The sequence below is a fragment of the Tasmannia lanceolata genome, unplaced genomic scaffold, assembly GCF_043159265.1.
Source record: "Tasmannia lanceolata isolate RefF3 unplaced genomic scaffold, GAP_Taslan_0.1 ptg000004l, whole genome shotgun sequence".
Taxonomy (NCBI): domain Eukaryota; kingdom Viridiplantae; phylum Streptophyta; class Magnoliopsida; order Canellales; family Winteraceae; genus Tasmannia; species Tasmannia lanceolata.
The window spans coordinates 9,371,829-9,396,888 of NW_027518681.1; the positions used below are offsets into that span (position 1 = coordinate 9,371,829).

At 41.6% G+C, this 25,060-nt stretch overlaps 1 protein-coding gene across 1 annotated transcript; it reads right to left on the reverse strand.

Moving 5' to 3' along the window:
• Window position 1: 1 nt before the first annotated feature.
• On the reverse strand, window positions 2–19,963 carry LOC143876253 (KH domain-containing protein HEN4-like). The gene is made up of 7 exons (XM_077377989.1): window positions 19,168–19,963; window positions 5,924–6,367; window positions 5,499–5,774; window positions 4,702–5,001; window positions 1,927–2,009; window positions 1,231–1,342; window positions 2–388 (listed from the first exon to the last, which is right to left on the reverse strand). Exons 1-7 carry the CDS (start codon window positions 19,801–19,803, stop codon window positions 254–256), a joined length of 1,986 nt encoding a protein of 661 aa, XP_077234104.1. The 5' UTR covers window positions 19,804–19,963; the 3' UTR covers window positions 2–253.
• Between the last annotated feature and the right edge of the window lie 5,097 nt (window positions 19,964–25,060).

Below are 25,060 nucleotides of genomic sequence, written 5' to 3' on the forward strand. Positions count from 1 at the left end.
GAACACTCATATATCAACATGTTAAGCTTTGCTCTACTGGAAAAATGTTAGATGCTACCGCCTTTACCAAAGCTTCCAACAGTATATTTAGCACAAAATCCTGAAAGGCTCAAAACTTTGGTTGTCAATATGCAACCCTAATTTACATGAGGTTTGGATCAAACCCGCAAAAACCTCTTCCCTTTTAAATCAATTGCAGTTAAAAAAAGAAGATTGAATCATTGTATCATCGCAGCCGTGAACAAGTTTCTGGCTACCTTGCGCTTAGAATGAAAGCTTGAAGAAGGCTTTGTGCCGCCTGCGTCTGCTCGGGTGTCCCAGATATGATGACCATCCCCTCGCTCGTGCCGGGTCGTGGATCTTGCACCATTACTTTTGCACCAGAAATCTGACCCCAGATGAAGCAAAATGAGAAATTGGGTGATTGCAAAATGGGGTAAATTATAATATGCACTAATTGTATATACGGGTAAGCTATCAGAATATGCAAGAACTGTATATATGGTAAGTTATCAGAATATGCACGAACTGCATAAACGGGTAAATTAAATCGGGCATTTAATTCAGATACCTCTTGTGCAGTTTGCAGTCTAAAATTAAACAAAAGATTATATATAGAAAATTTTCTAAAAACCAATGCATTTTAAATTTTTAATGAAGTCAAATGATTCACAAAAAACCAAGGGCATTTGGGGAGGAAAATAAAATATGACTTTCAGTAGCAATTGAGTTATGCACATGCAAAGAAAAAGAATCAATATATCACTCAGCCACTGTCCGGTCAGAGTCAATGCTTACTATCAATTTTTGGGTCCCACATGGGGGCATGTATATCTAATCAAGACCATTGATCTTGTCGACCATCGTGGGGTGACCCAAATGGACCTGGGACGATGCCAAACAGAGACCCCCATGTGTAAGATAAAGGACTAAAAAAATCAACAGTCTCGCTTTTCTTCTAGCTTTCCTTGGTGGAAGCTTTAAACGATGCTTGACAAATCAAAGGGTTCAATAGTCATCCGATCATCGTGGGATCAACAGGAATGGGCTGGACCTACGGTTGCTGGTCGGATTAAAGGATCCGACCACTTTTACGCGGCATACGTGGGGCCCAAAAATGACATTGTTTTAGCATTTCTTATAAACTAAACTCTGGATGGAAAAAACATCATGAAAAATACTTGTACTAATGAAAATACCACTAACTTTATGGAGATCCCCGAAACATACCTGTCTGATTCGGGTCAGGTTACTACCACGCTCTCCATAGACTGAACCAATAACATGCTCAGGAACTACAATCTCCATTGTTGTATTTGTCACAAGGGCAGATTTGCTTCCACTGTTATCACAAAAGAAAATCAATATAGATGAGAAGAAAGAGTTGAGAAATCTCTACAGATAAGATAGGAAAACATTGACTGTTAAAACCTAAAGGTGTGAAATGGAACATAACATAATCAAAGGTGCAGTTCAGAACGAATAGAAGTTTTCTTCTCCATTTTTTTGTTCTTTTGAATGGTGCAGAATGAATAGAAGTTTGACAGTGAATCCATGGATTTCAGAGAAATAATTAACCGGTAAACTCGATTGCATTTCCTAGATGTCACAGAGCAACCATATATGAATCACAAAATATTTGAACAATTTAAAACACAAACCCGATTACAAATAAGAATACCAAACCACCCTTGCAACTACTTTTTAGTGTTTCATGCCGATGAATAACCAGTAAAATGACAGGTGTAGAACGAGGAAAAAAGAAAGAATAGAAGTCACGCTTTTAGTGATAAGATTTTAATCATTTAAAGAGAACAAGCTGAATAACAATGACCATTTCCTTCTATAAATCAGCATTTTCTTTCCTTATTTGCAGAAAGTTGCATGTTCTTGAACACAACTTGTACTCTGGGTTTTGAAACTCACCTCCCGAGTTCTATCCCACCTCTCAGGGTTGGCAATCCTCTTCCCATGTCCGCACCGCTCCTAGGATTCCCAATGCCAAAGGTCTGCAACCAAATCCAACATTAAATAAACCCTTACGATTGCTTCTTCCAACACCTCTAATGGGGAAAAACAAAAGAGAAATCATAGGTGTGCTGAAAATTTTATTGAAGGAAGCCATCTTAATGTTCCAGAAAATCATCCCTTGCTTATAAGACTTCCACAAAGACAATTCAAATAGCAAAATTTAAATTAAGGTTAAAATGAGATGGTCACCTGCACCTTCTCTAGAATATAATTCAATACCCACATTTAAATCTAATAATATATATGTAAAACAGAATCCTGGACGACGTGGGTGCGCCACGTGGCACCCCTTCTATACCCCGTTTCCTTTCCTCACAAGATTCTCGAATAGAAATCTTCTATTTAAAGCTATACCCCGTTTCCTTTCTCAGGATTCTCGGATAGAATCCCATGTATTATCTAAAAAGGAACGTTGTTTGGTATTCTAGGATTTACTCCAAGTTCCTTAAAAAAACACATACATTTGGTATTTTAGGAATCCCAATTCCTTGAAAAACTACCTCTCTAGCTTTCCTTAAAAAGCAGATACGTTTGGTATTCTAGGAATCCCATTTCCTTACAAAACTACCTCTCCAGATTCGGTTACCATTCTTTTCTACGTTTTAAAAGCTCCCAATATAAAAACTCTAAAGAAAATTGTTACCATATCATACCCAACGTCCTTTCATTTCCATACCACCTAGTATTCCACTATTTTTTGCCACTATTTTACGTTTCCACGGTACTTAGTTTACTATTTCCAGATTTTCCGCCACGATTTTCGCCCATTCCAATCCGACGTGACCACCTCAACTCAACTCAACTCAACAAAGCCTTTGTCCCAAACCAGTTGGGGTCGGCTAAATGAATCATTTAGAAAAAATTCATGAAGAAGGTGAAAGGAATCTACCTGCTCTAATCCCGGCTCTAGTTGAGTTCTTCTACGTGGATCATTTTCTTCCACTCTATCCTATCCAAGGTCATGTTCTCTGTTATTTTCCTAGCTATCAAGTCTTTCCTCATTGTTTCTCGACGTGACCACCTAAGTAAGAACAAAAAATATGAAAATATCTCACTAATATCTCACATATCTCATCTCTATCCTGTATTTTAACGTTTCCTCTCCCCTTAAACGTTAAAGCCAATGCCTTCCCAAACAAGAAAGTAAGAAGAGACCATGGCGGGTACATATCTTCTGAGATGAAGACAGAAGCAGCCGTTTAAGAGGTTTGATTTCTTCTTTCTTTTATAAAAAAACCCGTTTTCGAGGATTTTGAATGTTTTCTTTTTCTTTTTTGTTTGTTAATTGCAGAGGATGATAGAGTGGTGGATCTTGAAGAGATAGTGAATTACTTTGGAGTTCCCTGCATCACTTGATCTCTGCACCAACCTGGTGCGCCGTTGATCTGTTTTGTTTCGAGATTCTGGCTAGAAACATTCTACATTTTGTTTTGTTTTTCATTTTCTTTTTATAAATTTCTTTTTTTTTTCATTTTGCAGGTTTCAATTGCATGTGCAATTGCGTATATTCTTTCCTCCAGCAGAGGCCACATGATATTGAATTCAGAGATGAGTTTTTTTATTAAATTATTAATGACCTTAATAATGATATTCTTTTTCCTCTTAAAGACTTTCCAAAACCAAAGGATTATATAGCTTTACTATCATGCACGTTACTATTATAACATTTTTGTAGTGCAAGAAAGCTGTTTGGTGTAGTGAGTTTCAGTATGATGTAAAAAGACTAGCTAAAGGAGAGGACGACAGCTGGGCAGGGGGGTCATGTTACAATCCTAAATGTTCAGTATGATGCGGCAAGGGGGAGCATGTTGTTGTACTTAAATATCTACCAAGTGTTATGGTAATTTTGGTTTGATGGTCACAGGTAATGTGATCTCCCTTCATTGCGGGGCTCCTTTTCTACACTTAATGCATGCATTTCTCTCTGTCTCTCACATGTATCGGCGAAAGCAAATTGGTTTTTTCTCAGTGCATAAAATCTGTAATGCACGGTTAGCACAAGGTTCAATTTATTACTTATAATTTTGTAGGTCATTTTTATTCTTTTCATTGTTACCTTCCTTGATTTGTAAGTTTGCTTACCCTTTTAAAATTTCGACATGCTTTTCAGGTTTCGGGGCTGGGAATTTTTATCCATTCAATCGATTATTTTTTATTTCAAAATAGATTTCTCTACTTTCCTTAAAACCAATTTGCAAATTGGGACTTCTATACGGCATTTCAGTTTTTTAACAGTTTTAACAGATCGTTTAATAACCATTTACTTTTTTGGTGGCCCCGTGCATCGCACGGGTTGTCCTTCTAGTTAAGATTAAAAAATAAGTTGAAAATTAACAAGGCCCACAAAGTGATGCCCTTAACAGCGTAAATGAAGACTCCTGTGTCAAGCGAGACGGAATTGGCTGATAAGTGAAAACCAAAATGAAATTGTGAAGGATCTGAAGTCTGGGCACATAAAAATATAAATCGCTAAACCTTTAAACAGGGAGTTCCCTGTTACAATTGTTAGCTGTGTACTTGGGAATTTACAAGTTATAGCCTGCAATAAGAACTGAGTTGGAGGCATTAGCCTCTTAAACGTAAGGTTGCAGTCAGCCTTTAACACTGTTTACATGTTGGATAATGACTCCAAGGACGGCATAGAAAGGAACAAAGAACAGAAAAATTTACCTGTGATGGCCATAATCTTGGGGATGAAGGACAATCAATGTTGTGTGAAAGCCCAAGATGATCCATACTGTGTGCTAGAGTAGCTTGACGGTCAAGATTGTGAGAGAGACCAAGTGACGGGTATAGCTCTGGAGAGCTATGTTCCCTGACTCTTCCATACGAAGCTGTCTCTGGAATGGTTGACTGTGGGTATATCCCAGCTCCAGCACCATTCAGCATTTTGGTGGGTATAATGCTATCTCGCAGTCTAGAAGTAATACGAAATAAAGCATCTTGAACATTTCCAAATTCTCCATTAATCTGTAAAACCAATCATTTCCCATTATAGATGATGCTTTCAAAAAATCTGCTGCCAATGAAATTAAAGAAAAAAAAAGAATCAACTGTGCCTGAGAAAAAACTAATGCTGGTGGCAACAAATTACAATTGCAATAAAAGTCCTGATTGTTTCAGAAATGTCAAAAATGCTCATGATTTACCAAATCTTGCCAGAAGTTTGCCACATAAATTATGTCTAACCTAAAACAGGCACCACCGATATTAATGGGTAAAAATTTACCTTCATCATTAAAGGAATTAGAAAAAAAATAAATCTATATGCACCACATGGAAATTGAAAAGAATGGCAAAGTCCAAAATTAATTAGTTAAAATTACATCATTAGTTTTAAAGACTGGATTTTTTAACCATCCATCAAGAAGCTGCCTCGATGTGTTGGAATCAAGACTAATATTATTTAGTAACTTTTTTAAATCACTCCGTCACATGTATAGTAAAGGATAAAGACCCCATCCCACCTGTACCACTTCATCATTCTCAGAAGCACATTTTGGAACCTGATCACCTCCTAATATGCGAATGCCAGTACCAGATACCTTCCTTATTTCAGAAATTATTGCACCTCCTTTACCCATCAAGCACCCAACTTGGTTTGATGCCACCAAAAGCCTGCAAAAAACAGGTGTTCCCTTATCTGAGCCCATTCCTAGCCCCTTTTCCAAGCCTGCCTCAACAGACCTAACAAAAACGCGGATAACAGCATTTTGTGCCGGGGAGAATCGTGTTTCTGGGTTCTGCACAATAAAAGATACAAAACCAGAACAATAAATATAATAAAAGCAATAAGCACATACATTCATGACCTATAGCAAGTCCATAAGAATTTCAAATGTGTAAAAAGTTTTATATTGCACAAATATAGGTAGCAACTATCAACACAAACCTCCAAAGCAGACACAGTAATGACACGCTCCTCTGACCCAGTTACCGAACCTCCAACACTTATAGAAGCACCGGTTTCAATCTGTAGCGCTCTGACGATAGTTCCTCCCTTGCCAATTACACCCCCGACCTTATCATTGGAACACAGCAGTCTGAAAGCAACTTCTTGATGTGGTTTCTTTTGGTCAAATGTGGACACCCTTTCAACAGGGCTTGGCAAAGGATGACTTCTTGCAAAAGAATCGAAAGAGCTGCCTGGGGTCGGTGGCAGCAAAGAACCTCTATGCAAGAGATGCTCCCCAAGTGCATCAGGAAAGGTTCCATGAGGAACTGTCCCAACAGGTCTCTTTACCATAGCCTGTGGTTTGTCCACTGGTGGACTGTCTTGTAGACAGCGAGAAACAGAAATAAGCGCCTTTTTTACAGCCAAAACATCTCCCATTATCTGCCAAAAATTGACCAAAGATCAATTGAGCACAAGTTGACAAAAGGATTCCAGAAAATAATACATGAGCACTTGGATGCATAAACAACCTTGTTGCATCATCATGTTAAACGTCCTAATTAATCTTAGAAGTGTCTTACATCTCAAATAGCACCTCAACATTTCAGTATCACATGCCTCAGAATAACCTGGGGCAGCTTAGCCAATGTCACTCTATTAAACCCTTGATCCTCTACCTTAGACTCAAAGTAATAATTAGTGAGTAGAGGGCTTACCCTGCTTAATGCACGAGCTTGTGTCGCCAATCTAGTTGACTAACATCATATGCATTCTGCCATTTACAGAATTCCTAATCTATTATGTGAATACAAGGACAAAGACATAGTTAACACTATAAAAAATGCTTCTAAAAAATACCTACAAGAAAACGCTTCTAAAGCAAATAAATAACATGTAATAATCATAGGCTACTAATATCCGCGCGACCATGTTTTGATAATGGGACGACTTACTTTTTTACACTTTTCAGATTGGCCACTGTGAGCTTTTTGGGAATTGAATTTGCCTTTGACAGCTAGTTAAAACATGTAAAACAAGGTGGGTTCGTCACAATATCAAAACATGGTCAGTTGGTCACGCTGATATCAGCCCCCTAATTATATTCCAGCAATAACATTACACAGCATAATGTAGCCCAACAACCAGGTGTAAACTGGACGTGAAGTAGTCACAGGCGGAGCTTTGGCAGAAATCCATATCAAATTGTGTCATTGATCATTCTAATACTCTTAGTTGATGATGCCTCCAATTTATCTAGCAAACAAATGGTGAGAGATCATCAAGACATATTTGCATGGAGCTTTTTTTTTTTTTTTGAATGGTATAATTGCACTGAGCATTTCCATAAATACTGCCCCATAAAAAATATACCTCAACTCAACTAAGCCTTTGTCCCAAACTAGTTGGGGTCGGCTTGCCCCATAAAAAATATACATTAAAGAAAATTGTGATTTAAACATCAAATAACAACATCATGGTGGTCGTCCATTTCGAATTCCTCATCTATTTCGGGCTCATATCCGGCAAGTGAAGGATCAAGGGGTCTGCACATTGTGTTCTTGGGGTGTTTTCAGGGCTCCTTCGGGGGGTTAGATGGAGGAGTACACAAAGATTATGCGCTCTAGTCGCGTGGAGGAGATTGGTTGTCCCCTTCAATCGGTCCTTAGTGCTAGGAATTATGTCGGAGGGGGATCTTCAGGTGGTAGATGGCTTCTTAAGAAGAGTCGCCGGGAAGAGAGGTTACAACGGGTTTTAGATACCCGAAAAGCTAGAAATCTGGGGGATTGGCGGTGTTCCAAATGCCGATTCGTGAACTTCCGCAGAAGATCGGAGTGTTACAGATGCCGGAAGGTGTGGTCGGGTTTCGACATTAACCTCCCAGTTGGTGTTCGTAATTTCCAGCCTAGCTTATCAAGAGATGAGAAAAAGCAGCCCTCAATGACTTTTATGAACCAGCGGGGGGTGGGGAGTTATCAGAAGCATCAGACAGAGCTCGAAGGGGTTCAGCAGCATCAGGTAGTAACTGAAGAGAGTCCGAAGGTGCAGTCACATTCCTCTCCGTGTCCGGAGGAAATCTGGGCTGAATCTATTGAGTTGGGATCACGGTTTGACACTCAAAGAGCTTTTTGGGGTAAACTTCGCACCGGGTCACTGCAAGACTCCTCGAAGCTCCAACAGTGGTTGAAGGACGTCTCGGGAACCACGGCCGAGTTTGAGATATTTCAGCTATCCAAAGGGGAGGTGGCTATAATATCGTCTCCGGATGCCTCCTTCATTGATTTCAGACTCCGATGGGATAATGCCACTGATAATCCCTTTGCAGAGATACGCGCCTGGCAGGACAAATTTTCCGGCAACTTTACGACTGCCTGGTGGAATATTGTAGGGCTTCCTTCACATGCATGGACGGGGGTTAATTTCCGGAAAATAGGGTGTCGTATCGGTAGGGTGCTGGCCACAGATAGATCATGCGATGAAGGAGAAGGGTATGAGGAAGCTTCAATTTTCTTTATGACTGCATCTACTTCCCCAGATGCTTTTTCACTTCCGGTTTACGTGGATGAAATAGTATATTGGGTGAAGGCCTTCAAAAATCCGAAGTTGATTGACAGCAATGTTCTACCCTCAGACGGTCTTTCAAAATCTCGGTCGGGAAATTTATGTATCTCCGGCAGCAAGTGGACGGAGAAGACGAAGGCGCAGGTTAGCAGATCAGTAATAATGAGTAGTCTGAAGGCGCCGACTTATAGTCATCAATCCATACACGTGGCACAAGATGGGAGTAGTAGGTTTCAGCCTACGGGAGGGGAGAAGTCACCAAGTCTCGCTATTTTTCCATGTCAGGGCGACGTGTTAGATGGAGATATCGCATGCAGGCGGCAGAGAACAGGTGTTCTTGGTTCAAATTCCCAGATTATTATCTCACCCTTAATTCAAATTGTTTCCCCCCAACCGTTGGATCCGTTTAGGATAAAGACTCGGGCCTCTACAGCACACCAATCGGTGGTGGGCCTAGCAGAAGTATTTCAAGTTGGGCTCTCGCCTTTTAACTCTTTTAATAGAGTCGAGACCCTTGCCGTGGGCTTGGAGGGAAGTGACAAAGGCCCATCTCCTTCTTGTTTAAGTTATTCTTTGGATTTAGTGGAGGTACCGCCTTTGGAGCAAGGCTGTCCTCTGCTTTGTGAGGAGAGGAGTGAGGCAGCATATTCTCGGCTAGCGGTTAACTTATATGAGGCTTTTGATGGTGTATCCTCTGTTGAGATCCTTCGTGAAGACAGTCTAGCGGTCCTCCCCCAATTAGGGGAAGGATTGGATTCCCTCACTTTCGCCCTTTCGTCATACAGAGAATTTCCCATCTGCGACGAGCTAAATCAGAGGTCGTCCTTAGTCACAGATCCATGCCTTAGCAAAGGTAGGGTGGTTTCTTCCACGCAAAGCCCTATTAATCTAAATCTGGCCCAACCGATGTCTGCTATATTTCCCTCTGAAAAAAGAAAGGTTCCGGTGGAGGAGGAGGATACTGGAGGCGGCTCGGGCTCAACTGAAGGACCTGTGAATGATTGTTTAGCGGTAGTCTTAAGGGTGGAAGAGGATATAAGCCCTATCTCTTGGGTTTCACCCAAATCCGAAATTCTGGACATTTTCGTCAACCATATCCTTTCTACCAGTAAAGTTTTGGGGTTAACCTATTCCGGTCCTGAGGAGCATCTACGGTCTATGTTCAGGGTTGCGGAGCTTCGGGAAATGGATCTCAGATTCTCTTCTGATCCTTCGAGTGTGGAAGGAGTTAAAAAACTGTTGCGGGAGTTATCCAAGCTGAAAACGGATGTGAATTATGACAATTCTTCTGCCTCCAAGAAAGGTGATCGTATGTCGAGACTTCACAGCAGGAAGTGTACTAGGGGAAGCGCAATGGGAATGTTAGGTCGTAAATGCTGATCCTATCATGGAATATTAACGGTTTGGGGTCTTTGGAAAAAAAGGCACAGGTTAAAGATTTAGTGAAGCGGTATAAGCCGAATCTAGTCTGTCTACAAGAAACAAAAATGGGGGTGGCGAACAGGGTACTAATCAACAATCTTGGTGGCAATACCAATTGGGAGTGGCTTTCTATGGCAGCTGAGGGAGCAGCTGGAGGTATATTAGTCATGTGGGATCAATCGAAATGGGATATTCAAGATTCTTGGGTTGGACACTTTTCAGTCTCAATCGTTCTTCTGAAAGTGGATACAAAGGAAGTAATCACTTTTTCCGGCATTTATGGTCCTAATCTTAACTCGTTGAAACATCAGTTGTGGGAAGAACTTATCTTGATTAGGAACAAATGGGCCAATCCGTGGTGTTTAGGGGGAGACTTTAACGAAATCAGACGAGTCGAAGAAAGAAGTGGGTGTACCAGAATCGCCCCAAATATGCTTGCTTTTTCAGAATTCATAGCTACAAATGACTTGTTGATATTCCGCTCTTGGGGGCTAAATTCTCTTGGTCTAGAAACTCTCGGAAAAGTCGGATTGATCGTTTTTTTATTTTGTGGTGGGTGGCTGTCCATTTTCCCGGAGGTGTGTCAAAAGGCACTTGTACACTCTGTCTCTGATCATTGCCCGCTTCTGTTGGATCCAAGACTAGAGTCATGGGGTCCATCGCCTTTTAGATTTCAGATAGGCTGGCTACATATTCCAAATATGATTGAGCAGATGGGTGGATGGTGGGAATCCCATAAAGTGGAAGGTGCAGCTGATTGGATCATAGGGGCAAAACTCAGGTTTGTGAAAAAAAAAGCTCAAAGAATGGAATTCCAACCGTCAAGAGGCACTTCGGGAGCATCAAATATGGATTCAAGCGCGGATTCGGGTATTATCTTTGGCTGATGAGGAAAGGTTAGCTTCAGAGGTCGATTTAATTGAGCTGGGCAAACTTAAGGAGGAACATAATGGGAGCCTACTTCAGGAGGAAATTTCTTGGAGGCAGAAGTCCCGCATTACTTGGCTAAAGCATGGAGATAAAAATAATGCTTACTTTCATAATATGGCTAGTGCACGGCGTCGGAACAACAGGATCGAGGTCTTAGAAGTGCAAGGATCCCTATCTGGGAGCAAAATGGCGATTACGTCGGAAATTATCGCGTATTACCGAAAGTTATATTCAGTGGAAGATATTATCCGGCTTAGATTGGATGAGGTGGTGTTTAACACTCTTGATGATTCCAACATCTCAGGCTTGGAAGCACCCTTTATGGTCGAAGAGGTGGAGAGAGGGGTATTTTCGCTGAATCGAGACAAAGCTCCGGGGCCGGACGGTTTTTGCCTTGCTTTCTTTCAGGATTGTTGGGAGTATGTTAAGGGCAATTTAATGGGCTTCTTTCAAGCTTTTTATGAGGGGTTGGAGTTGGATCGTGGAACTGGCGCAACATTCTTGGCTCTCATTCCCAAAGTGAAAGGAGCCGTGCAAACTTTTGACTTTCGACCCATTAGCTTGGTAGGATGCTTATATAAGGTTTTGGCTAAAGTATTGGCGGACCGTCTCAAAAGGGTACTCCCTTCTATTATTTCAGAGAACCAAAGTGCTTTTGTTGCTCAAAGACAAATTATAGATTGTTCGATGGTGGCAAACGAAATGGTAGATTGGATGGCGAAGTCAGGGGAGCCAGGTATTATCTGTAAGCTGGATATGGAAAAAGCATACGATAGAGTCGATTGGCAATGTTTGGACTTTTTCCTTCACAGAATGGGATTTGGGGAGAAATGGCGAGGGTGGATCAGGAGATGCTTATCTTCACCATACTTTTCAATTTTGATTAATGGCTCTGCACAGGGTTTCTTTAAATCGTCTCGAGGCTTGCGTCAAGGGGACCCTCTCTCGCCTTTTCTCTTTGTTATTATAGCGGAAGCTCTTAGTGTGCTGTTGAAGAAAGGTCAAGCGGAGGGGCTGATTTCAGGGGTCTCCTGCCGTGCTTCTGGGTTGCAGGTTTCCCATTTGCAATTTGCGGACGATACCCTCCTATTTAGCTCTTCCTTGGCCTCAGAGATTCTTAATCTGAAGGCCATTTTAAGGTGCTATGAACTGGTCACAGGTCTTCGCTCCAATTTCTCTAAATCCCGAATCTATGCTCTGAATCTAAACGAGGAAGAAGCTTCTACCTTAGCCAATATTATGGGTTGCTCTCTAGAGTCCTTGCCGGCGTCCTACCTGGGATTGCCCCTGGGAGTAGGGCGCCCACGTAAAAGTGCATGGGATCCCATTGTGGCAAGAATAGAGAAAAGGCTTGATACATGGAAGCGGAATTTGTTATCTTAAGGTGGTCGGTTAACCTTGATTAAAGCGGCCTTGGCTAATATTCCAATATATCAACTATCTTTATTCAAATGCCCGGAGTCTGTTGTGAAACGTATAGAACAGCTTCAGCGAAGATTTCTGTGTGGTGGTTCAGATCAACATCGGGTCATGGCACTAGTCAGCTGGAAAGAGGTTTGCATGCCAATTCAAGGAGGTGGTCTAGGCATTCGAAGGATCAGGCAGTTAAACCAAGCGTTGATGGGTAAATGGTTATGGAGGTTCGGCGAAGACAACGCAAGATTATGGACCAGAGTAATCTCCGATAAATATGGTGTTGCACCAGGTGAGTGGACTTCCCTAAATAATTTTCTTAATCCTGGGGTGACGATATGGCGGGATATCCTCCGCCTATCCCCGCCCTTTCAACGTGGAATTCGATTTCAGGTGTACTCCGGTGCACGGATTTCTTTTTGGTCAATGTGGTGGTGTTCGTCTGCTCCGCTTCAAATTCTTTTCCCGGATCTGTTTTTAGTAGCAGCAGATAAGTTTGTTTCTGTCCAAGACTGTTTCGAGTGCTATGATGGTAAAGTCATATGGCAGCCTCTTTTTCGTCGGAACTTTTTTGATCGCGAGCTGCCATCGGTGAACAACTTATTTCAGATTCTTGCTGAGACTTATGTCAGTGGCTCGAGAGATGACAGAAGGTTGTGGGTAAACTCTTCTTCAGGCAGATTCTCGGTAAAGTCATTTTACAACAGTATGGTGTCTGTTGAGGGCAGTGCTTTGGCAGCAAAGGTGTGGAAATCTGCGGCGCCCCCTCGAGTTTGCTTCTTCGGATGGTCCGCCATAAGAAATAGGATCCAAACAGTGGATTTCTTGCGAAAGAGGCATATGCTGATTATAGATCACTGTTCTATGTGCCTTGAATCTGGGGAGACGGTGGATCATCTTTTCATTCATTGTCGAGTAGCTAGGGAGGTCTGGGGGAGGATTCTAGTAAGATTCGGCATCAATTGGGTGTTCCCCTCCTGCTTGCAAGATTTGATTGACAGATGGAAATGTATACCATGGAGCAGAAAAGGCAAGAGTTTGTGGTGGCTGACACTCATGGCATTCTTATGGGTCATCTGGAAAGAAAGGAACTCCCGAGTTTTTGTAGGGAAAGCTAAATCTCATCATTTACTATTTATTCAGGTCATTACTCTGATTATATCTTGGGCAAGGGCACTCCCGTTATTCAGATTTGTGTCGGCTTTCGACCTGTGGGAAGGGTGGAGAGTGGTCTGTGAGAGTCAGGAAATCAGGCCTGTTTTAACCCCCAAATGGAGCCCCCCTTCTGCCGGAATCGTCAAATTCAACTTCGATGGCTCCAGTATGGGGAACCCTGGACCAGCTGGGATTGGGGGTGTTTTAAGAGATAGTAACGGTGTGGTCCTCCAGGCTTTTTCGGGGCCCATCGGTAGGGCTGATTCGAATGAGGCAGAGGTCAGGGCAGTGCATCAAGGCTTTTTAAGTTTGTTAAGGGGGCGCTCAGGTAGATGTGTGGTGGAGGGGGACTTGTTGAATGTTATAAGATGGCTCAGGGGCTCTCGGGAACCCCCGTGGCGTTTTCTTCAGTATTTTGATGAGATTAAGGACCTCATCAAAGAATTGTCGCTAACCTTTCAGCACGTGAGAAGATCGGCTAATGAGGTGGCTGACAAGTTAGCAAGAGATGGAGTGTCAAATCAAGTTCTCACTCTTTATGATTTTCTCCCTCCTTAATTTCATCTCCTAGTTTTTGTTGTTTTTATTTCTCTTATGGTTCTGTAAGGGGGACTCCCTCAGTCTTCTTTAATATATCATATTATCATATTACCATTCAAAAAAAAAAAACAACATCATGGTTTCTAGAGTAGTTTTTTCCAGAGTTTTAGGTGTAAGACCTCAGACGGGTTCCTATCCGAGTCCGAGTTCCACACTACCAAGTAAACCATAACTCCTTTGAGTCACCCAAGTTAATGAAAAATAGACCACGCCAATAATTCACTTACCTGAGTCAACTCCCTTTTACCTTGGCCGAGTTCTCGTGGTCCAAGTTTTGAAACATTGGATATCTATAGATAAATCCATGACTTCATCGATGTACATGGGAAGCCTCCATGGGCCCGTATCACCTCGGATTTTTTTCAGTAACGATATTTTATTAGAAACTAAAATCCAGCATACATGGGTGAGGACAAGGTGTCCCACAAACAAGTACAACCAGTGTAAATGTTAGGATGCGTGGCCCAATTAGGCAACCCGGGGAAGGGGGGACAAGGTATCCCTCGTTTATTATCCGATTTCGGCATTCTTGTGCATTCCGGAAACTAAGAGAGTCTACTTTCTAATTAAAAAAAATTTAAAATTATTTGAAAATTCCCTGGAGCCATTATCCATAAGATAATGGCCTTTAATCAACCAAGCAAGTGTTAATTTGGTTCTTTTTACATTTAAAGCTCTCTTTGGCATTCGGACTGTGATCCACTTGATTTCTTTAATCAAATTAACTTATTTTAAGACTTTGAGTGCTTCTAAGTGATTACTATGAGAGGGAATAGATTATACAATCTAATACTTAAACCTTGACTAAGATTTTCAACTTGGGTCTTCTTCTTCAAGTCTTCCTCATCTTCATGGATCTCTATCTCTTTCCTTTGGCTCCATTGATCTTCCATTTTGGTCCAGTGCCTTTGATCCATGCTCCTTGACATTGGCTTTGAAGAGATCTTCTGATAAACACAAAGCTTATTTGTACAACTAACTTAACTGATCAACTTGTGTTTGGAATCATCAAAACATCACTTAGAAGATTGCCAAGGTTGAACCCTTGGGCTTAACAGAAAACATAGCCCTGCTGCGGCCCAATTACAGCATATGCAAAACCACCCATCCCGTTATAGGGCTCGAGAACACGATTGCCTCCTTTTCTAAGCCCTCGTTTACCAATTTGTATGCTAGAGAGTTTGCCAACTGCTTCATGTGACTAAATACCGGTTGAATGCTCGAGCATAAATCTCGAATCTCCAATATTATGTCGGCAAGCTGCCAAGGACTCGGGGCCTTGTTCATTGCCCATGCTAAGGCATTTGAAGAATCTATTTCTATGATACGAGGGGCATCCATAGACTTCACGAACCATCTCAATCCCCATAAGAGAGCTCGAGCTTCCGCTTCATTAGATCCACACAATCCAACTGGACCAAAGAAGATTGAATGATGTGACCTTCGGGGTCTCTAAATAGTACCCCAATCCCCACACGATCCGGAATCTCTTTTGAACAGCCACCAAAGTTTAAATTTAACCGACATGCTAGAGGGGATTTCATCTTGGAGCGATAATCTTTTTCGAGCTTTTCTCAAAGATCACCGTTCTCCAATTCCTTATTATGTCTCTCGTACTTTAAGCAAGTATAAGGGTTTTGCTTCTTGCCCAGGAGATTATGCCAGTTTAATTGTCCAATATGATTCGTCCCTCCTGACTTACATTATCTTCAAAGATCCTAGAGTTTCTTTTACCGTCTCAAAAAAAAAAATCCTAGAGTTTCTTTTCATAGGTGCCACTAGGGGTGGCAACGGGGCGGGTCGGGGCCGGATGTTGGGGTCCCCTTCCCCTTCCCCTCTGCGGGGAATTTTCCCCCTCCCCTTCCCCTTCCCCTCCCCGCATCCTTCGGGGACAAAATCCCCGCCCCGCCCCCTCTTTGGAACCCAACCAAACCAGCAAACAGAGCTTCTTTCTTCTACGTCCATTACAGACAATATTGTGATGAATGCTATGATTCTATTCATGTGATCAACAAACAGATGGACAAAATCAGAAATGCATGGATGAGACAACAAACATAAATAACAACAGGACCTCATCTTTCAGCAATTTTCTGCATAAATTATGGAATGATAAATAGGAAATGAGCACCAGGATTACCTTCATTAACAGGCAGCCAATGTGCAAAAAGTAACTATTTCAGTAGTCACAATGAACTTTAAAAGTCCATAAGTGGGCGCTCACACACGCAAAATAATGTTCATTAGTTCATTCTGTATAGCATGTTAACCCCCAGATGAGCATGAGAAATGAGAATGGAGAAGAGAACAAAATCAACAAATGACTTATTTCTTTAACTGCAATTCAGTCTAGTGCTGACATGAAACAAATTTCTAGTAGCTAAATTTTTCTTGTTGAAAATTAAAACCTGCAATCCAACCCTAAAATTCTGTTGGCACTACGATTTTTTGATAATTGCATACACTCAGCGTCTCAGGCTCTCAGCTTGTCTTTATTATTTCAACATCTGTGAAAAGGTTATTATAGCTCCCAAAATGCTCTCAGAAGCTAATTAAAAGGAAAAGACAAGCTAAGTTTATGTTTGGGGGAATCTTGTAGCCGATCCACAGAGTTTCTAGTAGTTTTCCTTAAAAAAAAACACTTAAAAATTTACAAAAAAATGGCATTGATTAGCGGGGCGTAGCGGGGCGGGGCGGGGTGGGGCGAGGACAACTCCATCCCCTTCCCCTTCCCCTCCCCGCACCGGGGAATTTTTATATTCCCCTTCCCCTTCCCCTTCCCCTTTCAAATCGGGGAATCCCCTCCCCAAACGGGGCGGGGCGGGGCGGATCCCCGCTTTTTCGGGTGAAATTGCCGGCCCTAGGTGCCACGTGATTGTCAAGGGAGTGAGACTCCAAAACGAGTGTACCATTTCTCCAAAGGAGCCGCTTTTTCAATGCAGGATGGTCTTTACGATGGACCTATGAAAAACGCAAACCATTCCAAAACTTCTTAATATGGCTCCCTCTCTCTTTTGCGCAAATTATCAATGCAGAAGGATGTGGTCAATGGACTCTTTTTCCATTTTACACAAGATACACCAACTTGCAAGATGGAAGTTTCATTTTTTAAGACAATCGCAGGTGTTAATACTAAACCAAGGTATCTTGGTCAAACAGCTCTAGTTCTGCGAATATCAAACTAAGAAGACTAGACAGAGCTCTAGTAAATGAAGACTGGCTGCAGAGATTCCCAAACTCCCATGTCATGTACAATTACCCTGGAATCTTTGATCACTCCCCTCTAATTATCCATCCCTTGGACATTGCTGCCCACAATCCCAAACCCCTCCGTTTCCTAAATGCCTGGCTAGAAGATGTATCCTTATATGAGATCGTAGAGAGAGCCTGGTCTACAAAAGTATTACTCAGAAACTGAAGATTGTGAAGCAAAACATAAAAACTTGGAACAAAGATGTTTTCAGTAGGATTGATATCAGATTGCCCATCGTTAGAAGAGAGCTGGAGGAAATCCAAGCTAAAATTGCAAACGAGCCAGCCAACGAAATTCTCAGGCAACAAGAAAGCAGCATCAAGGAGGAATACTTCAAAACAGCCTGTCAAGAATCCCTTGCCCGCCAAAAATCAAGAATTTATTGGCTAAATCAAGGAGACTCAAACTCCCACTTCTTCCACGCTGCTGCTATCAATATCCGAAGAAATCAGAACAGCATAATTGGCCTTACAAATGAAAATGGGGAGTTACCACCAATCCATCCGAGGTTGAGAGTATTCTTGTGAATCACTTCAAATCCATCCCTAACTCCCATTCTCCGGAAATTTACAAAAGTGTTCCCGATCCCATCAGACTTCTAAACCAGGAAGAGGCTACCAAGCTCACCACCCCAATCACCAAAGAAGAGATAGAGGAAGCATTCAAGAGTTGATAATTATTTTGTACCCTTCAAAAAAAAAGGAAGCAATCAAGAGTACATGGCAACAAGAGCCCAGGTCCAGACGGCTTTAACAGAAACTTCTATGAGCTTTTCCGGTACCTAATTGTGGAAGAGGTGACTGAAGCAACCTAAAATTTCTTCAAGAAAAGCCAACTTCTCGGTCCATTTCTCATACCTAGCCAGGTCTGGTGTTGCTAGGAAGGCTTACAGAAATTCGATATTTTGATTTCCTTCCCTCTTGAGGGTTTTTTGTACTCTCTCTCTCTCTCTCTCTCTCTCTCTCTCTCTCTCTCTCTCTCTCTCTCTCTCTCTCTCTCTCTCTCTCCTTACCGTTTCGGTCGTCGGGGTTCTTCTCCTCTTATTTTCATCTAATAATATTTCTCACCATTCAAAAAAAAGAAGAAGGAAGCAATCAAGAGTACTGATGGCAACAAGAGCCCAGGTACAGAAGGCTTTAACAGAAACTTCTATGAGCGTTTCCAGTACCTAATTGTGGAAGAGGTGACTGAAGCAATCTAAAATTTCTTCAAGAAAAGCCAAATTCTCAGTCCATTTCTCATACCTAGCCAGGACTGGTGTTGCTAGGAAGGCTTACAGATATTCGATATTTCGATTTCCTTCCTCTCTCTCTCTCTCTCTCTCTCTCTCTCTCTCTCTCTCTCTCTCTCTCTCTCTCTCCTTACCGTTTCGGTCGTCGGGGTTCTTCTCCTCTTATTTTCATCTAATAATATTTCTCACCATTCAAAAAAAAAAAAAAATGGCACAATTTCTTCCCTAGGCCCTAGGCCCTCAAATGAATTGGTACCAAATTCTAGTGCCAACGCGTAAAGAACTAAACCGACCTAACACAGGGCCTATTGTTTAAGATTCTTGTCTACTGCGTAACAAATCCATTGCCATCTACTCACATCAAGCATTGGAAGGACACCCATAAACAAACATAGCATTTCCATCGACCATGGAGGCCAACACAAGAGAACCCAAATTCTACAAACAACAGGAATCCAACCCCTGTAACTAACCATACAAGGAAGTTCCCTATCCCAATGTACACAATAATATAGCATATTCTCCAAATGCAATACTTTCATAGTTAAAACAAGTTCACCCAATCCAGTCCATAAATTAATAAAACCAACCCTAAACTTCCCCAATAAGCATCCAAAAAAACTAAACCAATCAACTAAGATAACATAAATAACATAAATTCCAAAACCCTTAACTCACCTGTACCACTTCATCAGTCGGCAACGCACAGGCCGGGAGCTGCTCCGAAGGCAAAACCCTAATTTTCGCACCAGTCTCTTTCCTAATCTTCTCAATCATCTTCCCTCCTTTCCCCATCACCGATCCAACCTGTCCAGCCTCCGCCAACAATCTACAAGAAACAAAACCCTCCCCCATAACTGAACCTCCCTCCACCTCAGAATCCATAACCAAAACCCTCTCAAAAACCCTAAAAAGCGCATCCTGAGCCGGAGACACCTCCTGCCGATATTCCTCCCCGGTACCGGAAACATCGCCGGAATTTACAGAAATCGTCCTTTTAGGGTTTTCAGAAGCAACAATAAGGATAACTCGTTCATCACAACCGTAAACGGGCTCCTCAACGCGGATCTTGGCGCCGGTCTCTTGCCGGACAAGCTGAACGACGGAGCCGGATTTTCCGATGACGCCGCCGATTTTGGACACGTGGCAGAGGAGACGGAAGGCCACGTGTCCAGGAGGGATTATGATTGGGGGAAGAGGAGGGTTTTTAGGGCGACGTTTTGATTCTCCATTTAGGGGTTGAAGGTTTGTTTGGTCTGATGGAAGCATTTCAAAAGGACGCTTTGCGGGAGTGAAGAGAAATGGAGGTTCCATCTATTGATAGATACACCACTGTTTTCTTCTTCTTCTTTCCCGCCGCTTACAAGGGAGTAGCGGTGGGGAAGAGAGGGAAAAGGAAAATCTGATTCGGATTTATTAGTGCCCTTTTTTTTTATTCTAATACTCTTTCCTCATCTTTTTCTGTTCAGTTGTTGTATTTGACGCGGAAAAGAAGAGTCATCCAGTTTTACACTTTGCGAGTAGAGTCGTCGAATTGGAGTGACTTTTGCAAATCCTGTGAGGTCATAATTTTCTGACCAGAGTACTTGTGTTTGATTTTATTTTTATTTTTTTACTTGTAAAGAATATAAAATAGTCTACCAAGGATAGACCTGGCCAACGGGTGGGCCGGGCCGGGTTTCACCCAATCCGTATGGGTCCGGGTCTCAATGACCAGGAATTTTACGGGTCACTGTTTGGTGAACCCGGACCCCACCCGTATGGGCCGGGTGGACCCGTGGGTCACCCGGTTTTTTTCTTTTTTTGTTGTTTTTATTCCCACACTAAAATAGGATGATACAAATTGTTCATGTGATGGGCCATAACGTGAATAGGTTGTGCCCAAAAAATCATTTCCATAGGATGATCCTAGCCCTATGATATATGGAGGAATTGGATATTATATATTATGGAAACCTCTATAGATCGGAGGGCTAGGATCATCCTATGGAAATGATTTTTGGGGCACAACCTATTTAAGTTGTGTTCCATCATATGGACGGTTTAGATCATCCTATGATGTAGTCTGTACAGTACTTTATGAAAAATACGAACTATAAGGGCTTACACCATATAAAATCTAAGTCAATTGGGCTTTCATGGGCACCTGTGGGTTGGCCCGGCCCAGTTTTGACTTGACCCGTATGTGCCGGGTCAAAAGTCAAACAAGCTTAAATTATGGGGGGACCCGCAGGTCCGGGTCACTTTTTGCCAGGTCTTAGCAAGGATATGTTTTGTTAGGGGGTCCCACCAAGGCACCAACTCAACTCAAACCATGTATAAAGTGGGGCACACCATTTTACACCTCATGTTTTGATGGGGTGGGCCTTTAATGTTTTGGTAGGTTGGGTCCGACCAACTAAATGCAAACCCATGCATTGGGCAAGGCAGGCAGGGCCCGCCTTTTATCTAATGTTTTAATGGGGTAGGTCCACGATATCCCCCGAGCCTTCACTATTTTAGTCCTTCAACAATATGTTTCATAGGTAGGTCTACCAGCTCAACACAAACCATGCATATGGTGGGGCTCACCATTCTACACTCCATGTTTGGATGGGGTGAGGCCCTTTAATGTGGTGACATTATGGGTCCCATCAACTCAACTCAACCCAATGCATCGGGTGTGCCTGCCATTTTACTTCATCTTTTGATTGGGTAGGTCCCACGATATCCACTCAGGCCTATGGATAGGGTGGGGCCTACTATTTCACACCTCATATTTTGATGGGAGCATCATGGGTATTTTGATTATCTACAATATAATTTTCATCTTTTGACATATATGTACATTTTGGTATTTTTAAGAGTAAAAAAAACTACAATGGATCGCTCTATTTGCAAATTGCAAAACTTGAAGTCACTTTTTTGCAAATAAAACAAGGTAGAAGACTTCTTTTGCAAAAACAAAATTCCCTTTTGGGAATGCTTACCTATATTCCCTGTCAGTTGAGAGTTAGATTGGGTCGCAATATTTTCCTTTGCTAAGTAGCAGATAAACCTCTCGCGACCTATTTTTTCTTCGTTTTTATCTCTTTTATGTTCATATTTCTCGATTTTCATTCATAGTTTGTTGAAATAATCAGACAGACTTCTCATTTTTAATCCATTTTTCTATGAAAATCCTGCATGAAAGTTTCAGATATGATTATATATTTCCATATCTAGAACAGATCTTAAATGCTTTCCAAATGCCTTTGCCCACCACTCTACTTCAGCATTGCCTATTTCTCCACGAAATGCTCACCGAGGATGTGTGTTCCCTTTTATCAAAATCGTGTGTTTTATTCTCTCTCATGTACCGTTGTAGTGGTCCAAGAAAGAGCAGAAGTAAAAGAGAGAGCGCTCACAGCTTGGGGCCGTGATAGTTCCATGTAGTCATATACCTTGTGGTGCGTTTGGTTTGTTGGAAACGAGTGCTGGAATCAGCCTCTAATTCCAATGCCGTCATTTGGTTTTAAAAAAAAAGAACAAATTGAAGGGGATTGAACATAATTAGCAAAACATGATCTAGCAAAAAAGGGAGGATGAGAGGCATTTGTGTTTAATACGATACTGGTTACAAAACCGTTGTAAAAAAACAAGGGAAATGATAAATGCACCCCTTTTCATCACATGGGACACCCAACTGCAGTGTGCGTGGCAATCAAATCCGTTAGAATCCTTCTGATGTGAAGTACATCAGCCCCACTGCATTCATTGATACACTGCTGCTGCTGGGTGTCCCAAGTGATCAAAAGTGGCGCATTTATCATTTACCTCAAGTTAGCTTAGACAAGAAAAAACACATTAAATAAGTCTAAAGTTTTGTCATTTACAAAATATAGCCGGGTAAAGTTGGAAACTTGGCCAAAGACATGAATTTTAAATGTTATACTTCTTTTCTTTTCTTTCTTTTTTACATAATTCTAAATGGAGTATTAAACGACGAACCTACAAACCATGTTTTTATCAATCAACGCTACAAATGGTGTTTTGATAACTAAAGGCATCATAAGCATAGGAGATAATCAAAGGGGAACATAATGTCGGAATATGTTTCCCACCGCAAGAGATAATATTAAGATTCTGCCCCAGTCAGGATGAATTTTCTATAGAATAATTTTGAATTGAGAGTTTTTATTTAATTTTATTTCCATTTCATTTATGAGATATATAGTTGGAAAAGGAATAGTATAAGATGCTGATTCCAATTCCTGATTTCAATAATCCAAACGCAACCACACGATTGAAACTAGCAATATAAATAGAGATAGGCATAGCAAGAGAACTTTTTTAGGTGGAACCACATCTTTGCAATTAGCTATTCGTTAAGTGGGCCCAACAATTAGTACCTGAGAGCCAAAATTGCCTCATCCATGATAAAATACCAAACATTTGATCAGTCACCTACAAACTGATGATTAACAAAAGGGACTGATATTCGCCCTAAGGGCCTGTTCAGTTGCAGAAGGAAACGGAAATGACGTGGCAGAAGGAAACGGAAAGGAAAAGAAACTGCTAAGAAAGCAGTAGGAGTGCGCATTCAGTTGCTGGGAAACGGAAAAGAAACAGTAAAGAAATAACAAGAATGTGTATTCAGTTGTCAGGGAAACGGAAAAGAAACAACACATAATATGTTCTTTACCACATATAATGCAAGTTATGCCCCTTAAGCCCTACCAAATAGTCCATTAATACAAATAAATACTCAAAAAACTTAAGAAGCAGATTTTTAAAGTAATACAATGGAACCAACAAGAAAGAGGGAAATCCATGGTAACAACCTCTATGGCACTGCCTCTGCCCTTTCATTTCGCAACTCCTCTACCCTTTGCACTTCCTCTATCATTTCGCTGTTCCGATACTTGGCTCTCTCCAAATATGCGTCTAGCTGTGACTGAGCCTCTGCCAACGTCCCAAATGAGTGGTAGCATGCTCTTCTAAATTTGTCAACTTGCTCATGGCACTCTGGCCAAGTGTAGTAAATCCCAGGCCTATTGCCATTAAAGACAACATAGTACTTCTGCTTTCCCATACTCACCTAACAAAAACACAACATATCACATGATGGAAAGATGTTAAAGCATCATCCAAATGTCAAAATAGAAAATATGCACCGCCTGCCATTAACCGCCATTCAAATGTCAAAGATCATTACAGATAAGAATAACTACCGCAATAACTACTAACATCCAAAATAAAAGCTACCACTATAACTGCCAACATCCAAAATAAATAACCACCATCCAAAATAAAACAAAGACTATAAAGTTCATATAATAGTAACTACCACCATAATAACCACCCAAAAAGTGCCATAAAAGTATTGTTCATAAAACAGTAACTATCACCCAAAAAGTGCCAGGATCATTCATATAACAGTAACTACCACCATAACCACCCTCAATCATCCATCTGCTTCCTGATGAAACGAGACATCTTCCTTCGGATGTACGACCTCCTCTCCTCCTCCTCGTACATGATGAAAAGATGCACCTAAGATGGATTTACTGTGAGGTACTCTGTGGTCCTCAACAAAATATCTTGCGAAAAACCCCCAACCCCTCTAACAGCTTCGCGAAGCTGTGCAAGGTAAGCAGGGGCACTCGTACCAGTGAAGGCATCGGCAACCTTGTCCATGCTTGTTGAGAGACGCGACATACTGTTCAAATGTGCTCCCACCCTGAAGAGTCCTCTGTCGTCTGGTACCAGCCCGTCTTAAGGGAGATGTCTCACTACCACCATTAATGGGATCTGCTTCTGGAGATGGTGGGTGGTGATACATGGGGGTATGGTCATCTGCAAAGTCATCTCCAATGTCATCAAGACTGATTGGCTGCAAACTTGCTATGCTTGGATTCTCATGCGTCCTAAACCCGGCCCCTTTCACGAACTCATCTCTAAATATTTTGCACATATCGTTATACAAAACATGATGGGTAGTGAAGTGTTTTTTATGTTTTGGATGAGCCTATGACAAGGAACATACAAAATAAGAAGATATTGGATATGATATTACTATAAGAAGATTGTATCTTAAGAGGAAGTGTTTCTTACAACGATGTAGTCATCGTAGACCTATTTCTCGCAGGTGATCATTTTGGTATCATTGTCCCAACCAAAACCGCTTCTACTGAGGATGATGAAAACACTCTTGTATGTTTCTGTCATAGTCTTGATGCGGATTTTTATGTGCTCCTTATTGAGTTGGAGGTTGAAAAAGGCATTCATTGCAGTGGCCGCAGCTACATAAGCATGATCCTTAAAACCATTTGGGATTTTGTACCCCTTTGCGATTTGAACTAGAAGGGTATCTACGAGGACATTGTCTATTTGGTCATTCCAAATGATATTCTTCCCCCTCTTCTGCGAGGTCTGTGGCGCAGTTGTCATTCTGACTCAATATGCATATATATGTTTATTCGGAGTCATACATTCATATAAAATGAGGGTTGCTATAATCAAGTTAAAGAGATACAGATGTATCAACTGTTTGTTAGGAGTCAAGAAAATGAGGGCTGCTATAACAGGGGTACTCAGAGACAACAACTGA

Coding starts and splice junctions, on each gene's coding strand:
- LOC143876253 (XM_077377989.1), bottom strand. CDS start 19,803: ATGGAACCTCCATTTCTCTTCACTCCCGCAAAGCGTCCTTTTGAAATG. Junction 6,368..19,167: donor CGACTGATGAAGTGGTACAG/GTGAGTTAAGGG, acceptor AATTTTTGGCAG/ATAATGGGAGATGTTTTGGC. Junction 5,002..5,498: donor AGAATGATGAAGTGGTACAG/GTGGGATGGGGT, acceptor TTGGTTTTACAG/ATTAATGGAGAATTTGGAAA.